This window comes from Pholcus phalangioides, unplaced genomic scaffold (genome assembly GCF_987345545.1).
Source record: "Pholcus phalangioides strain wild (caught in Gottingen) unplaced genomic scaffold, Ppha-v1.0 ptg000013l_1, whole genome shotgun sequence".
NCBI lineage: Eukaryota > Metazoa > Arthropoda > Arachnida > Araneae > Pholcidae > Pholcus > Pholcus phalangioides.
Genome location: NW_028301606.1, coordinates 38,940,583 through 38,959,767, shown reverse-complemented (window position 1 = coordinate 38,959,767; position 19,185 = coordinate 38,940,583). Strand labels below are relative to the sequence as shown.

The 19,185-nt window shown below is 36.7% G+C and overlaps 1 protein-coding gene across 3 annotated transcripts in view; it reads left to right on the top strand.

The window, feature by feature from the left end:
* Positions 1 to 19,185, top strand: part of LOC149079092 (putative polypeptide N-acetylgalactosaminyltransferase 9) — a 90,494-nt gene that overhangs the window by 60,220 nt on the left and 11,089 nt on the right. For all 3 annotated transcript variants that reach the window (XM_089241381.1, XM_089241382.1, XM_089241383.1), the window contains exons 3-4: positions 4,915 to 5,084; positions 8,465 to 8,629. In XM_089241381.1, the coding sequence (XP_089097507.1) occupies positions 4,915 to 5,084; positions 8,465 to 8,629 (335 nt within the window). The remainder of the gene's footprint in view (positions 1 to 4,914; positions 5,085 to 8,464; positions 8,630 to 19,185) is intronic.

The following is a 19,185-nucleotide window of genomic DNA, read 5'->3' as shown; positions in this document are numbered from 1 at the left end:
TGAATTTTTGTCGTCATAACCGAGGGTGCCGTTTCCAAGATCGTTTTTGACGAAAATATAATAAAATATACAAAGAAGTCATTTTATTTATGCAAAAAAGGGGAAGTGGTGTCATAAATACGAGGTATGACCGATTCTCACCAAGAATATAACCAACTATCAGAGAAATCACCAAATACTGCAAACGAATAGCCGTTGGCGAGCCATACTGTTCAAACTAGAAAATATGCGGTAGTGTAAAATGTATTTCACAGGGAAAAAAAATTGACATGGGGGTCAACAAATCAGGTGGATGTGTTTATAGTCATTTTTATTTTTACACACACACACACACGCACGCACGCGCACGCACACACACACACACACACACACACACACACACACACACACACACTGCTGATTCTAGCAAAGAATCTAATTAAACTAAATTTTGTCAAAAAAAGGGAGGGGGGGGGGAGAAAGGGACATTATTGCAATGGAAAAATTCGGAAAGAGCGAAATTACGGGAAAAGTTAGTAACGCGTCCTTCGTATACCCTGTATACGGGTCATGTTAATTAAGAGCATGTCGGAGCGCCAAAACTTCTTGAAAATCTTTTCCCCCCCCATCGTTAGGTATCAAAAACGCCATAAAACGTCGAAAAATGTGTTATTGTGTCAGAGTTCGTTGCATTTTCATCGACGTTATAAGCAAGGTTCATTAACATTATTCTCTATGACAGTAGCTCTCAATCTTTTTGGAAGCCAACAGCTCGGACGTTTTTTGGGAGTGGAAGATCCAGTCATACACACGACTAATGTGAAATAAATAGGTAAAAATGAAACAGCAAATCACTCACGGCCCAGTTTGACTGATTTCAGGGGCCCAGTAGCGGGATTCCTACTAACCAGATCATGGCCCGCCGCTCTGTCTCAATGAAGAGACTTTAGCATGTGGTCGAAGAAGACATGGAATTTGTTGTAAGTTGCGCGTGTATGTGTTGCGAGTCTAACGTGAAGTCTGTTTCTGTGTAATGCCGTGTATATTGCTGCCACCTGCCGTCAATTTTTCTGACTATAAGTGAAGTATAATGATTGAATCGTCGTAGACCTGTGGTGAGCCTTTTCAACGGGGAGATCAGCTCGCATTCGCACCCTAGTAGCGGGTTACTGCCCGGTGGTTGATAAACACTGCTTTATGGAAATCAGTTCAGACCACCAATTATTGACGTTATAACCTAGGTACTATTACAAACGAAGTCGTTATAACCGAGTTTGATTATACCTCAACGACAGCAACACTGGAATAGTAGATACATTGTGTAACGCATGGTAAATATGAAGGAGTACACTTCGAGGTCATCAAACGAATTTCTAGAACACCTTACGTGAAAGAAAGGCTTAAACGTGTGCGTAAATTAAAGCACGTGTTGTTTGTTGTCATTATACGTAACTGAGGAAGCGTGAAATGATGAGCGGATTACGCTATTCCGTCATTTCAAGCAACTACGTTATGTCGGCGGCAGGTGTGTCGACAAAGGGGTGTTTTTCAATGCAAATTTCGTTCAAGATTACGCTTTTTCTTCACCCTTTCTCATGCCCGATAACCGTACGAAAGGTAACACTTCCTGAAGTTGAAAAAAAAAATAACAATCCTGTTGGAACACCTTCCAGGTGACAGAATAAAAAAGTTATTAATTAAAAAGTATCTCCCCCTCAATGTCGTGATCAACGTCATAATAGCCAATAGAGTCATTTACTTTCGGTTATGAAACGTTTGAAACCACATCTCAGACCATTTTCTGATTCAATAAGAATTCATTTGTGATTTCTTCGGGGGAAAAAATATTATTCTATAAATTTGGCAAAAGAATGCATTTTATATTCCATAAATCATTTCGATTACATATAAGAGTTATAATGTTTTCCAATTCAAAGGGAAATTATACAAATGATTATAGTTTTCATCATTGGTTGAAGTTATCTCGCTAGGAAGAGTCACTACCTACTCATCCATTTACCTTTTTCAAAATTGGAAAATTAATATAAAGATTTGCTGATATTTATGTTTTTAATGCATTTTTTTGAGTATCAAAAATGCAAAAACATTTTGAGAATTCAAAAAAAAAAAAAATTAATGCTCTGGTCTGAAAGGGTTATAAGATTGAAAATAATAATAATATGAAAGAAAACGTTACTTAGTTCTTTTCTGTTAAAACTACGACAAGCTCGATCCTCGCGATCGTTTCGAAATATCATTGAATTTTATTTTCACATTTGCCCTGACAACATTGGTTTTATTTATCTTGTGGGTAAAAAGGTGTAGCCGAGTGTATGTTTTTCTCTCTTTCTTTTCTGTTTTTTTAAACAACGCTCTAAAAAAACATTTTTTTTTTTTAAACTGTCGAAGAGATCTGTATTTTTACTTGTTCTTAAAGAATCGGAAATAGAAAAAAAAAAGGACACCACGAAAACAGCGATATAGTCAATGTAAACGAGTTTTAATCTTATGAATACACACAACAAAAGAATAAAGTTAAAAGCTTTCACCTTGAAATAAACAGACAAAGAGAGAGAGAGAGAGAGAAAGAGAGAAATCGTATCTTTACGGATTGTTCAACCAATGTCTTAAAAATGCTTTTTCAGTATTACCTTTCACATTTACATTCATTAATTTTCGTTGTACTACATTTCCCAGAACTACACACAGCAATGTAAATAGTACTTAAAGGTAAAAGAAAAACTTTTCTAAATGATTGCAACACTAGAATAAATCTTATTTGAAAAAGAAGGTCACATCACGTTCAAAAATTCATCATATTTTTAGAAACATTCCACCAACCTTCATTCCATTCCATCGTGCAAAAAAAACTCGTATCGTAAAAAGCAGAATTTCCAATTTAACAATATAATTCAGAGATCACATTTAGACCTAATAATCTTGTCGTTAAATTTTTATTATCTTCTGTGTGTGAGATACACTATCATGATACCTACCTACTGTCGTAAAAACTTTCATAGTCTTGGGAAATAAGACATTGAAATTCTCTGATTAACTTAGTTTGTTGTATAAATCGATTGATTTATCGTACTTATTCATATTGATTCATTGTATAAATAAAAATACATGTTTAGTTTCCTTGAAATCACGTTCTGAAAAAAAAGAAAGATTTATAAAAAGAATGAAAAATATATTTTTTTCATTACAATAAATAGTGTTATTAAACCGTGACATTTTCTGTTTGTTTTTACTAAGACATATATGTATGTACAGTATTATATTCTAAGAGATGCGAATCTTCCTCATGAATAAAATATCGGGTCGCGTGGAAACATTTCCACGGTATTTTCTGTCTCGTGCCTAGGGTGTGATAAATATTCACGCGTTTCAGACGTTAAGAATTATACTTTTTATTTTACGAGGGTGAACAAATTTGCAATTTGGCGACACGTGACGGCAAATAGGCTTCGGACTTTATGGCCTGCTCAGTTCAATAAAAACTCAGTGTCGTGACAGTCTGGTTTATGTTACGATGTGGTGATTCGTCGACGCATTCTTCTTCCTACATGCACGAACGAATGATGCGCCGATGATGGTGGTCGCATATTGCGATTCCTTCACGTTTCTAGCTTCTGTTTTCCTTTTTTTGTTTACTAGCATTAAAAAGCTTCGCTTAAAATTAGAAAGGACAAAAAAAAACTATATTGTAAATTTATTTTATCGCGGGTTTCTTATGGTTTCGGAGAGAAAAAAAAAATTCGGATTTCGGATGAATATATACATTTATAGAAATATTTTTTCTTTAATGATTTCCTATTCTTTTTGACTCTTTGACATTTCAACAGGAAGTCACGTAGAAATGAATTATGTGCTGTCGATACAAGGCAAAAGAATATATTTAAAAAATATATATTTTTTACTGTCAGTGTTTATTTATTCTCAGTATAAAGAGAATTCCCGCGGAATTGAATTTCCTTTAAAATAGAATGAAACAAAAAACTGGAACTATTTTTAAATACTGATGAAGTCGGTTACAACGACTTCGGTGGTTGCAATGTTTCCAAAATTTCATCCTCCCGACCTTTCTTTCAAAATAAAAATCTTTCAATATAAATATTAATAAGAATATCAATCTCACACAATCATATTTGCCATATGTGTTCAGTTTTTTGCTATTCATTTTAGCTTGGCGATAATGAGAAAGAGGTAAAAAAAAATAGGGAGAGCTGGAATGAAAATTGTTCCCATTTGTGTTTGGACGATAGATATCGTTCATGATGGTTAAGGGGTTAAAATATCAACTTCGGTTGTGACGACAAAATTTCGCAGAATCCTCGGTGTCATTATAACTGAGTTTGACTGTATTTTTGGTTGTTAGTAAGTTGGATTACGTGTAACATTCTTCATGAGAAATATCTAAATGATCATAAAACTGGGTGGTTTATCGATATCGGATAAATTTTCATTCAAATGTCCACAATGTCACCGTGTGATTTTTTGTTGGTATGATTGACAAGAAGAGTATATTTTCCATTTGAATTTTTTTGTAATTGGAACAGTATAAAAATGTTAAATTTTTCCCCAACGTTCCCTGGGAGGGAAACCCTCACAATTCAATCAATTCCCCTTTTTCTTTTGATACAGTTACTTCATCATATTTACTTCAGTTTTAGAATCTCAACTATAGGATTTTTATTTCTTCCGGACAATCTTCGTGGAACGCTGTACATATTTTTTGCTCAATTTAATATACATAGATACTTAGAATACATAACGTGAAGGGGTAGAAACAACTGGAAAACTAGAATTAACTCAAGTGCAATGATCAGATGATATTTTTTTCAGCGTGATCGCGACTGAAAGGTAATTAAATCACGAGTGATTTGTTCTCGTGATGGTTTCTCAAATTGTCTTCCTTTAATTTGTTTTTTTTAGGTGCCGAGACATTAAATATCCGGTAGATAATTTGCCACCGACCAGTGTCATCATATGTTTCCATAACGAGGCATGGAGTGTCCTCCTCAGAACTGTGCACAGTGTCTTGGGAAGGTCACCGCAACATCTTATCGCGGAGATCATTCTCGTCGACGACTTCTCAGATTTGCGTAAGTTGAGTCTCTCTCTCTCTCCTCTCTCTTTCTCTCTCTCTCTCTCTCTGTGGTTAATATCTCAGAAATAATCTTAAAAAAAAAAAGAAGCACACACACACGCACTCCTATATATCTATCTTCAGAAATGGAGGAATTCTCAAGATGATACTGGATATGGCGGTCCAAGATGCTTGACACATTATGCATCTTGCTTTCAGCTTGCAGGAATGTGATTTGCCTATTCAGGTCGAATTGAGTCTTCTTTACGAAAATTTAATGCTTGAAAATTCATTTTCACACATTGCGCTTGTATAAATCAATCAAAATGATGCCATTTTTTCCACTAGATTTTTTTTTTTTACAAATTGTTTTCTTTTCAAGTGCCATCCATTTTAGGATTAATACGTGTCATTTTCCGAATGTCTGGGTTTTGTTTTTCATGTACCTTTAATCGTCATTGACGAGATATCTCGCCTCTTTAACCCTTTAGCTGCAGTAATAGTCGGAGAAATAAATGCTTCTCTCATTGCGGGAGCAAAGAAAAAAAAAATTCCGTTTTTAAGTTTTTACTCGTGAAAGGTAGAGGGCAGTCAAACTCAGATGCTAAAAATTTAACACAATCGAATAAAACAGATGACACAAACTCTGGGTTCGAACCCACAATCACCGGCATACTAGTGGACGGAGGCAGATATTCTTCCAGCACACTATTATGCACACTCATCCCCATATAGTAGAACAAAACCTATCACAGAATAGGGAAATAATAATTAAAAAAACTACATACAATATATGTGTACGTCATTTATATACCATTTTGAGAGTTTCATCATGGACGAAAAACTTTTCAAATCAGAACAGGAAGATTTTGTCAGGCTACCACACCTCATCATCTGTGGATGATGGGAGCGCTTCTAAGGATTGAAGGCCTCTTATTTTAGCATTGACAAGCCCAGGAATTCTGTAAAGTTGATTTCTCAATGAAACACTTTTACCTATACCCTTTACTTTGAACCTCCTGGTAATCGGAAGAAAGCCTACTTCATTAACCTTTCAAGTGGCACAGCAGACATAACTTAGCTCCTTCCGAAATGTCATACCTTTTTTAGTGAAGTAGGCTTTCTTCCGATTTTCAGCATGTGCAAACGGAAAGGTATAAGGAAAAGTGGTCTATTGAAGAAATCAATGTTACAAAATACCTGGGCTTGTCAATACTAAAATAAGAGACTTTCAAAGGGGCGAGATATCTCGTCAATGCCGCTTGAATGGTCAAAAAAAAAAAAATTCATACTCTCTATAACATTTTATAGAGAGTTTAGTGATTTCTGCTGTGGCGCTTAAAGGGTTGATTTCTCGTGTCCTGCAGGAAAGAAAATACCCATTAAAATAAAAAAAATGAAAAAATGCTGTGTTTAATATAAGCCGCATCGTTATAGACTCCATGTTTGTAGGTGTGCACCATTTCTTCTAATTTTTTCGCAGGAGTAGATGGGTGAAAACCTAATGAAGGTATACCATTAGAGGTATACCGTTTCGTTCAAAATTGTTTCTGGCATAAGAATACAAAGGATGTGTAACAATTAGTTGAATTTATCGGAATTAAAATTTTCCGTCTAATTTCAGGAAAAAAACAACCTCGTATATGCTTTTACTAGTGCTGTATACAGGGTGTCACATCAAGACCGCCCAAACGCTGCACAGCCAGATTCTTCGCTTGGAATACATAAAAAATGCTAAAAGAACTATACCTGTACGACCCATAGTTTTCGAGAAAAATGTAAAAGAAAAGTATGATGTCATATCCGGTGCAATAAAAAAGAACTTTATTGGAATCATGAACGTCGGTATTTGCATATGTTACATAGGAAGATGTTCAAAATGTCTACCAAGCACATCGAGGCATGCATGCATGTGCGCACCTCATGTTTCCAGTAAAGTTCATTTTTATTGCTCCGGATATGACGTCATACTTTTCTTTTACATTTTTCTCGAAAACTATGGGCCGCACAGGTATAGTTCTTTGAGCATTTTTTATGTATTCCAAGCAAGGAATCTAACTGTGCAAAATTTGGGCGGTCTTGATGAGACACTTTGTATAAAAGATCAGCAACGTAGATAACGCCGCTAGACAGGTTTTGGAACTATGCGTAATTATTTTATTACATGCTGTTCGTGTTTTTCCTCCAGCATAGGCATCTCCATAGTCCAGTGTTAATAGTAAGAAATTTTCGAGTATATTACACATAATTATGGTGAAGGTTTTATGATGAGAGAAGCAGCAGAGGAAAATCATGGAAGTCGAATGAAAAAAAAAAGCCTCGAAAACAAATGTTTTGTTTATGCTAGTACTTTCACATTTTCACATTCAGAGATGAATATTTGCTATAACTAAGTTGAAAAATCTGTTTCAAATATTTATGTCTCTTTGATAAGGCATTAATATTCAAATATTTCGCAAAAATATTCAAATTTATTGCGAAAATATATTAAACGATCGTGGCAGATGTTTGAAGAATGATGATTTATTCCTTCTGATACTTTTTCGTCCACACGCTCAAAACTCTTCGAAACCAATTTATAACTTATAAAAATAGGCCTGAAGTATTTTCCAAGTATCTTTAAATGCACGATCTAGCATTAATGCAACATGTAAGAATACACAAGTGAACTTTTGCATAAAATTCTCTTCAGAACTTTTACTTACAGCAGTTAGAGGAAAAGAGGAATCGCGTGATCATCAGGTTTTACCAATGACTGATACAGTTTCACCATACGCTGATGAGAAAATGCGTCACCTCTAGCTTGAGAAAAAAAAATGCTCCATTAAATATTCATCAAAATTTTCGCTAAATGCGGAGCTGAATGAGTTTTGAGAACATTTCACTTTCCTTCGAGTCTATTTGATGACCTCTCTCTCATTGAGATTTCTATTCCAAACCGGGACCTCTAGTGCCCTAAGCGTAAATAACGTCCGCAAATGACCTTTACCAACTGTAAAACTATATTTGCATTTGATTCTAAGTTCAACGATCTGGTGAAGTGAAACGGGGAAGTAAAAACTTCAGTTTTTCTCTTTTTTTTTTCTGACACGAAAACAGACCCCGGAAGAATCGAGCCACTTTTGCACGTCAATTAATTAATAAATCACCAAAAGTGCGAACTTCAACCATCACTTGCAGCAAAATATGAATGAAATCATCATCCACGCGTGACTGTAACTGTTCGGAAATTAATTCATTGTGTGTAAATCATAGATCTTAATTTGTTATGGATGGATGTGCATGCCGCACACACACCGTTATTCAGAAATTCATCTCTTTATTTTTGGCGCTTCCTTCTTTGAATGGCAAATTGAAGCTTATTATTGGAAATGTTTTCTTCTTTTTTTTCTATAGCTCATCTGAATCAGACTCTGGAAAGATACATGTCTCAATTCCCTAAAGTGAAAATCGTTCGAGCCAAGAAAAGGGAAGGTCTAATAAGAGCGCGTCTTCTTGGAGCTCGCGTTGCCAAAGGACCTATACTCACATATTTGGACTCTCACTGCGAATGCACTGAAGGTATATATTACATATATTGGTCGTATATATATATACAGGATGAACGTGATATGTTCTGCCAAACGAAAGAGGTTGATAGACGAACTCAAGTGGAACATGAAACACTCTACCACCACGGTCCTATCGCGAACCGTTTTCGAGTTATGGTGGATAAAAAGATGAAAAGAAAATGCATGAAGTCTGAAAAAAAAAATCCCAAATTTTTGAAGTTCCTGAGACCTACAAGCAAACTTAGCACATATATAAAAAGCACAGAAAAAATCCTATACGGTGACATCATTTTCATCACAATATCTGGATTTAATGGCAAGCTACAAGCGCTGAAAGACTGGCAAACTTCAAAATTGAATTGTCGCCAAAAATTTTCATTTCCAAACCCCCTTCTAGCTACAATTGGTCAAATTTACCAAAAACTTGTCCATTGTACCAGCTTTCGAAAGTGCTTACAATAAACCATATCGGTTTTCTGGTTGAGGAGAAATTTAGTTTGTTTAGTTTGCAAAATACATCGCTGAAATCTGCGTTCGTCGAAGTAATTTTAGTAGACTTTGGTGGCAATTTGATTTTTCACCTCACCGATCAGTGCTTGAAGCTCGCCACTAAATACAGATACACTGTAGATAGGGGTAGCGTCACCTAGAAGCAGTTTTTTTTTTTTGCAAACTCAAATGGTCACCAAAATTTGTATCCGCCAATTCCAAATTTTCGGCTAATATCTACTTCAACAAACACTGATTTCAGTGATGTATTGCAAAAAAAAGGCTAAATTTCTTCTGAACTAGAACACCAGTATGGTTTATTGAACACTCTTTCGAAAGCTGGTGCAGTGGAAACGTTTTAGGAACATTTGACCTATTGTAGCTACAAGGGTATTTGCGGAATTGACGATTAAAAATTTTAGTGAGACAATTTTTTTGATTTTGAATTTTGCCAATCTTTCAGCGCTTGTAGCTCGCCATTAAATCTAGATATTTCGATGAAATTGGAGTCACTTTATAGTACTTTTTCTGGTCTTTTCAAATATATGCTTAGTTTGCTTGCAGGAACTTCAAAGGAGCTTAGTCTCAGGAACTTCAAAAATTTGGACACTCAACCATAGCATAATTTTTCCATCCTGCAAATTTCGTTCGAATCGGTTTTTATTTAAGAAGCTTGTAATTTTTAAATTACCGATTTTTTTTGGAAAAGTTCATTCTAATGATGGGTTAGTGTTTTTTTTTTTTTCAAATGGGTTAGTGTTTAAGTTCGTGTCAGAAATAGACAAGGAATTGTCACCGTCTCACAAAACACTTCAATATGATTGGGTACCTGGTATAGAGTGTATTTATAGGAGCTCTATCTATGATAAAGTTCTTGTTGCGTCAATCACTCGTATTTCTTTGAGTTCAACTAGTCTATTTTGATTGACAGTTATAATCTATCGACATACAGTAGGGGAGGGGGCAAGAAGTGATCGGATGAAACGGGACCATTTTGACTAAACGATGAATCGGGAAAGGACGAAACGGTACCTAGTCGGGCAAATCATTCGGATCTCTTGGGAATACGCGAGGTTAAAAAAAACTATTGCGGAGAGAGAAGAAGGATAGAAGTACTTCCCTATGCATCCTGTATACGCATTTATTGTGCTGTGGTTTTCAAAACATTAGAGAAGTTCAAAAGCGAGCCATACAGCTAGCTCTATTATGATGTACATCGAAATGAAACATTCATTCCAATTGATTTACGTGCTATTCGAAACTTTCTTCTATAATTGAGTTTTTCGCTCTTTTATTACATGAACTTTCGACTATATTAACGAAGTTCCTATATTGGTGAATAGAAACTAGCCATAAATCTATCTAGCACTTGTTCCTTTCCGAGTACGCGGTGTATTACCAGGAGGCAATTTGTTTCCAACGACCGCAATACTGATTACGAAGAAAAATTTATGCCTTTAAATATGAATAAGAGTAATTTGTTAGTGCATATAAAAGCGGCCCTCTCCTTATTACCTAATAGCTCTCTGGCTCCATTTATTTCCGAAGTCCTCACAAAAGCTGTTGCTGTTTTATTGCTGGTTAACCCGAGATCATTAGAGGGTACAAAATCGACGTCTAATGGCTTCTTCCTCTTCTCTAAGCATCTAAACTATTCATGGATCTCTCTTCTAATATTGTGAAGGGGGCTTTCAAATTCGGCGGAGGCAAATAATAAAGTTCGGTGCTTTTATTTATTTATATTTTTACTTGGTGGTAGGGCGCGAAAGGTAATCCATAGCGTTGGACGTGAAACAACGACAATGACGAAAAAATATCAACCGGCTCAAGGGAATACGGAATACGTATTATAATGACAGTGAAGCTTGTGAATAGTTAATGCGCGCCGTTAAAGGTAGAAAGTATGGAGGGGGAAAAAATGGAAGGCTGGAGTAAGCCGTTCCGCTTCCGAAGTCAAGTGGTGTCATTGCATATTGTCAACCGGGCCAGCAACGTTAACAGTTTTCTCAAAAGAGAACGTGACCTTCAAGTATAACAAGCTGCAGCCAACATTAACGGCGTGGCTTTTCATAAGAACAGCATGCAGTGAAATTCGAAGCACTTTTCTCTTAATAGCTCTTACTTTAGCTAACGCATCTCGCTGGCTTAACAAATACGCCACTGAGGCGCTCTTTTGAAAGTCGCTCATGAATAAAAATACCATTACCTTATTCGAAAAGGGGGAGGGAAAGAAAGTGCTCTATCTCTGTTATAAAATTTAAATTTTAGAAATTCCATTTTTCGTATTTGAATTTACACGCTTTGAAAATTCGTGAATTGGTGTCGTGTTCCTGAATTAAATTGGCATGTTTCAGGGAAGTGAAGAAGTTTTATGTGGAAAATTAGAAATTACAATAATAGTCTCATATTATAGTCAGGAGTGACGACGAAGTTGATAGCGATGGATCTCCTAAAATGTAAGTAGGTCAAAAGGTAGGATAGGGTTCAGGATGTATATACGACCATAGCACATTAAAAATTATAATATAGTATAAAGTTGTTTGATCTATACATGTATTCAGAAGTAATAGCTCATACTGGAAGAAGCACACATACTTAGTAATCAGATTCGCCCTTGGGGGAGGGGGTGACCCAGTGCGATCCCACCCAGCCTCCACGCTTTGGAGGGGCCCCATAGTCACAGTAATAGATGCGAATAAATTATTAAAAAATTACCGAATTTGCCTTTTTTAAAAAATCAAAAAGGGATCACAAAAATTATGGTTGCCCCAGGTGACCGAATGCAACGCTCATACACGGCATATTCTGACATAGAAGTTTCTCAGAAGAACGTTTGCAAAGTGCGCCATAACATTAAGGTTCAGTGCATGCTTAAGCTAGCTGAATATAAATCAGTGACGTGTGTGGGGAACAAAATTTTTTTATCAATCTTTTGATGTTGGCTTTCTTTACATGTACCAACATATGCAAATAAGACACATGTGCAGTTGGTTCATTATCCTAGACCGAAGTAAACGCAGAATTCCAGTGAGTAATATCATTGACAATTTACCACATTAATCAACATGAGCTGAGGATTAACCCCGATAAACGTGACAAATTCTCTGTATATGAATGGAATTTATTAAACTCACTGAAACGGTCGGTGGTTATGCCGGATTTATCACATTCATCGTCACACGTATACTATTTTCAGAATGATTCATATCAAAACCGTAATCGGTGATAGCGGGGTACCAATGAGTAGTAATAAACCGGCAAACTCCTTTCACTATTTCTCTGCTAGTTCATAACGAAGGCCTAAAATAAAATTTAATAAATAAATAAATTTACTATAAAATCAATACAAACTGTCTCATAGATTTGGACAAATTTAAGCCTGTATAACGGACACATTAAAAATCTTGATCTTAAAGATCCACCAAAAATATTTTAAGGGTATGTTAGAGCCTATGTATTCCAGTTCCTTGCACGGTGAGTCATACTCTCACATGCTCTGAATTCCAGACAGACATGGTTAATCGCCATTAGATTTTTTTTCCCGGGTAACAGACGAAATACCTGTGCTGAGGGGACACAAAAAACCTCACACAGCTGACACGGGAATCGTTACTTCATGCCCATCAGCAGTTTAGGTTTTTTCCCCCCCTTCATTTTTTGCTGCCGTGGATAGCTTTCACCTAAACGGAATTCCTTTGGTGTGTCGTCGCGTGCCAACACAGTGGCATTCACCTCGAATGACTATTCGCTGACAAAATTACGAACCAGTGATCTGTTCGTGCATTCATTCGGATCACGGAGTATAGCATTTATTCTTCGACGTGGTTTCGGATCGCTGGGCGCCACAATAGCGACTTATACGATAACTCATCATAACTCGGATGGCCCAGACACACAACCGGTTCTCTCTAAGAGAAAAGTCACTTTACTCTCAGCTTCACGATCTTGAGCATCATGGGAAAATATAATGAACCTGTGTGATATGTCATTGATTCCACGAAGAGAGAGAGAGAGACAGAGATTCAGCGAAAGTAGCCATTCTTTTCCGGTTTCACTGGTAATGCGGACGGACAGTGTAAGAATTCATGGCCAGTCGATTATGGGAAAAATCAATAGAAAGTAAACACAGAAATCTCTCGCTCAAGTAATACTTAAAAAACCCATTTTTAATCATACGTATTTTTTTGCATATTGATATGGAAGATAGAGATTAAGGTTATAATCAGAGTCTGGATGTTGATGACATTTTGACATTTGCTTTTTTTTTCTGCATCTTTTGCATTTCTCTACTTTTTTTTTTCACTGTCAGGGGATTTTTTTTTTGGCATTTTCATGATATTTGTTTCATGGGTGGGGTACATTTTTCGTTTACCCTATTATTCACCCCCCCCCCACAGCACGGTCATGGCCCTTAAATCTAGCAACATGGCCCTCTGATCCGATTCTTCATGGGCCTCTCAATAGTGAGTTTCTTGTGAAAAAACAAAAAATTATATGAATTGTCTCAGGCCCCCCCCAAGCCGGAGCTCTCTCAGTCCCCCACCCCCTTGTAGGGGCCATAACGCAGGTGTCCCTTTCCGATTCATGCATTATAACTCGTTTATTAAAAAAATTGTCATTTTTGATGAAATATAAAGAGAGGAAAATCTTGACTTACATATATATATATATATATATATATATATATATATATATTTATTTACATTGGACCTTGTAATTTGCACATTTTGCACTGTGCTTCTGAAAGAATTATGAAGGCATGTAAGGTTTTAAGACGCTCTTTTAGAGACCACCTCTAAAAGAGCGTCATTCTTAAAACCTTTCATGCCTTCATAATTTGCTGAGAGCTGATTAATATCATGTTGAAAGTAAGTATTGGTGGTAAGTGCACACAGATGTTGTACCAACATTATGTCGAAAATATAATTGATCAATTTTGTAAACCTGTATATTCGTAATTCATTCTACAAATTTTATAATATGATTACTAGTCATTGACTACGCTACGTTTGCAGCGTAATAGCAAAACAAAAAAGTAGTAAACAATGCCGTCTTAACGGGCCCACCTGGACACGGCCCGGGGTCCTCAAGAGAAGAGGGGCCTGAGAAAAACGAGAAGTAGTTGAATTTTTCGAGAATTTTCCAAGTAGGGTCTAAGAAAACTCACTTAGCCCGGGGGCTCATGATGCTCGCTCTCTCTCTTAAGACGGCCCTGGTAGTAAAGTTCAAACAAAAATTTTTTAGGATTTTTTGAGAAAAATAGGAATTTTTTTTCCGCTCTGAAAGTTTCAGCATTGAGAAAAAAAAGAATTAAAAGAAATGAGTGACGTAATAAATGAATCGCTTCGATTGAGAGATTCTCGCTCCCGACGTTATCAAGAGAAGTTACTTATTGCTCGGCAACGATTCTCTTCTGTGTTTGCTTCATTAAATATGCAGAGTTATCTTATCTTATCGAGAGAGAGAGACGACCTTAGCCGTTTGTCCTCGGTGATGTGTCCAATTATATTTTCCGAGTGAACGCATTTTCTTCCGTTGATTTATCTTTGCAGAGAGAAAATTTCACTTACATTTCATACATTAGGGGGATCTAAAATTTTATGTAGAACAAAGTTCGTCTCGATTTTTCAGTGGAAATTCCGCGTTTAAAAAATTGTGAGGAATTAAAATTCAAACTGCCAGGGGTAATGCCAGATTTTACCACTTCCGGTGCAGGGTTGGAAGAGTTTGAAATAGATTGCCATCGAATCTCGTATGTTTATCATCATGACGCAGATTTTGTTATTCTCTTAGCTCTTTTTTAAGCTTTCATCATTTTTAAACCTTTATTTGGCGGCACGGACGTATGCGCACACCCACCACACAGTTTCTAATATTTTACAAACAAAGACATTTTATATTTTGAGTTATATTTTATATTTTGAGACATTTTTTATCTTTTGCTCAAATTCAAAACGAATTTGAGCAAAAGATAAAAAATGTCGTTGTGTGGTATAACGGTATTTCAAGAATCTCCTGAAAATATCGTTGTAGAGGGATTTATCGAGGTAAAAGATATCGTTGTAGAGAGATTTATCGTTGTATCGAGTACCGTTGTAGCGATAACTGTAAATAAAGAGATCATTCTACGACATTGTTTCCCAAGGTGAGTGAATTAACCGCAAGAGCTAAATATATTAGCTGTTAGAGCTGTTTTATTTTTGTGTGATTACGGTATTAATTACTTATATTGTATAGAAATTTATATCCGCAAAGAGAAATATTCTTTCACATTGGCAAAGGCGAGTACGAAAAATAGCAACAACGGAAGATACACTCATAAAAAGAAAAGTTTTCGGTGAACTTGAATATCCAGTTTTGAAAAAAGTGGTGGAATCTATATACGCCAGGGCACACCTATCAAGTCAAGTTCGTCGCCCTCCGACTGATACCCTCGGGGCCAAAAAATCCTCTACAGTTGGTCCCGCTTAATCGGATATCAACGATTCCAGCACACAATACCTTATTACGCGGGCTATCTCATTTATGCGGGAACAATTCAATTCCCATTTTACGACATTAGTATAGTTTGCGTATTGAAAACTGATGAAGGATCAATATTAATGAAGCTTCTCGAATATGAACCAGACATCAAAAATGAAATGAAAATTCTATTTAATAATTGTGTATATATTGTTTACAATTTTTGTTAATTGCATTTTTAAGTGGGTTGCTATATTTTTGAAATATATGACATCCATATTTTTACGGGCATCTTCCACCACGTTGGGCATTTTGCCTGTTGTGGCGTTGTATTTGTATTTGATACATAAGATTTTGACTGGGAAAGGCTGTCTATTGGCTCAAGAGAGAACAAAAATAAAATAATTAAATGCAGGTACTAAAAATAACTTGAATACTTGGAGGCTAGAGTTCCTACTCTCAAATTTGTATTTATCTGATTGTAGTAAGATGCTAGTTCCATAAATTCCAAATATTTAATTCAATAAAAACATTATGTGCATGTGTGTTAACAGTAATGTGTAATATTTAATTAAGTGGAGATCAATTGAATTTATCATCGTAGGCTTTAACGACTTCATATGCTTGCCCGGGGCCGGTTTTAGGACACGGGCCCTAATAGAATAAAAAAGTCCTTCAGTCGATCAAACTTTAACATTGTCAAGATAGGAGAAACTTTGGTGCCGGAGGACTTTATCCATTTAAGCGGGGCAGACTGTACGTATAATCTCGCTGCAGAAAATGTCATTGGCTTTATAGTTTATGTTAGTGATTTCCAAACTACGGCCTGGCGGAAATTTTAAAATAATAGCATAGAGATGTTCAATTTTAGTGGTTTTTAAAAAAAATTTATTTAAGAGGCGTGTTTCTTTGTTTGCATATGGAGGTGAGAATTCAAATATAAACTGATTTAAAGACTTTTGCATACGCGAAAAATTTAACACATATGTACAGGGGCGGCTTAAGCGAGGGTGCAAGGGGTGCGGTGCACTCCGGCGGCAGATTGTGAGGGGCAGCAGCGTAGACTTTAATCAAGACTCCAAAATTTTTAAAAATTTCAGTTAATTTTTATGTGAAAGAGAAAAATAAGAAAGAGAGGATGGAGCCCCCGGGCTGGAGATTCGCCCTCCCCCTTGCGGGCACTATGCCCCTGCCTCACAATTTATCTCACAAATTCCTAACAAAAAAATTTAAAGGACGAAAAGATTTTTTTTTTTTTTTGGGAAAGTTTTTCCATCTTGGATTTGTTGCCCCTCCACAGCGGACAACAGAAATCGTTTTCTTTGACTTTTTTTTTTGCGTATTCACCCATTCACCTCTAATATAGCGGCGTCCCGCACGGCCGCAATGGGTTGCATGGTCTGAAAGCCACCCTGTACTTTATAAAAAAAAGGTAAAAAGTGGAGCATTTTTGTTCCCCTCACCTAATATTTTTTCCAGAACGATGCAATGAATGAGGCTTCGCACCCGGGCGGCAGGTAAGCTCAAGCCCGAAAAAATTATTAAAATATACTTATTTTTATTTCCATAGTTGAAAGGTAAACCATTGTTTCTCATTTGGAATGAAACCGTGGCAGTCTTCAAAGTAAACAATACATCCCACCACTTCACTTCTATGCACAAAAATTCCAATTATGGATCAATTTCCGACTATGTCCGCCAACATTTTTTCTTTTTCGGCCCGCTCCTAAAAAAGTTTGTACAGGTCCATGCCACCACTGGTTCATGCGATGACTAAGTTATATCTCATGGACGCGATCGATCGAAACACTGCACGACGCAGCGTTTTGAAATTGATATTTGAAATGAGAAATTCACACAGTATTTTGTCGCTTCCTGTAAACACAAAGCGAATAATTGAACCCATGAAATGAGTAGAGCCGAAAGACATTCACCGAAACGTGCGTCTTTACGCATCTCAATGCCACCGAGTGTAATGATAACCGATATTCAGAATAATTAGCAACCGGAAGGCATCAAATTCGGGAAACGGGAATCGGGCTCAGAATCTTGTTTTGGTTTAAAACCAGTCAGCGGCTTTTGAATACTGTACTATCTTTAGTAGATACAATGCATTGTTTGAGAGTAAAGTTCATTTAGCAGTCAATTTCTGGACATATTTCCCTTCTTATTTCATTTTTATTTTTTTGCGTATAATTTTCCATGTTGCTGTTCCGATTGTAAAAGTTGGTATACCGTGTCGGGTAAGATTTCAGTGAGGTCGTGAGCTTGGTGGCAAAAGAATTAACTAATTATTATCTCATTATACAGGGTGTTGCGATAATAACTAGAAAATCTCCAGTATGGGGCCGTTCAAGTGTTACGTAAGCAAATTTTTAGCCATTTTCGACCCCCTCTCCCCTTGTCAGCAAAATTTCGTCATCAGCTCTGCCTCTCTGAATCCTAACGCATATTGGTGGGATCGGAGATGTACACGGGGGGGGGGGTAGAGGGAGCTCTCGTGCCCCCCCATCCCACGATCAAAAATTTATTTTTTAATGCAAAAAAATATTTTTTTTTAAATTTGAAATTTTTGAAGAGAATACATTTATATGTTATTATAATCAATTTCTGTTAATTTCAATGTTATTTGAAGGCTATCAACTCAAAATTGCGATCATAAATCATCATAATAAATTCATTACGATCCACCCTCTAAGGTGGATTTATTTATCATATATTTATCACCTATTTATCATATAATGATAAATCGCATAAAGGCCCTTGGCCCGCGGACCAAATATGGCCCTGGGGGTTATCTGATGCGGCCTGCCCTCCTCAAACCTAATTTTGTAAAAATGAACTAAGCGGCACATTTTTGCAGATCGCTTAAGTGTTCCGTGGTGCAATTCCATAACATTTAAGCGGCCCGTGGCACATTTTCAAGTCACTTAAATGACCCGGAACACAGTTCCAGAACACTTAGCGATCCGAGACACATTTAGAGATCCCTTGAGTGACATGTGACGTAGTTTTAGAGTACTTAAGTGGCCCCCAGTGCGGTTCTACATCACTCAAGTTACACGCGGCACATTCTCAGATTATTTAAGTGATCTGCGGCATATAATTACGTTTCACTTGAGTGATGCGTGGTACAGTTCCAGAGCACTTAAGCGACCCGCACACATTTCCAGATCACTTGGATCCGCGAAACATTTAGAGATCACTAAAGTGGCTGTGTAGGGAACTTATCAATGGGGGGGGGGGGGGGTGTTACTTCAAATGTCCACAAACTATCGAAAGGTTTTTCTCGTTTTTGGCGCACCGAGTAAGATGCCATTAAAAATATTTCATATTTTCATAAAGGGTGGTTGATGACGTAAGCATTATCCAAACCCCCCTCCCTCCCCCCCCCCCCTTGTCATCAAAAGTCAGCAAATCGGAAACCCCTCCCACAACGATGATGGCGGTAATACTCGAACGGCCCCTAAGCATTTCTCTTCGTCTATTTTCTGACATTGAACTGTGCTGCACAGGAAGATTGTAATTATGCTGTAAAGTAAATGGCTTTTCTTATTATTATTGTCCTTTATGTCCCACTCGACGTCACACCCTTCATAAGTATTTTTGCGATTT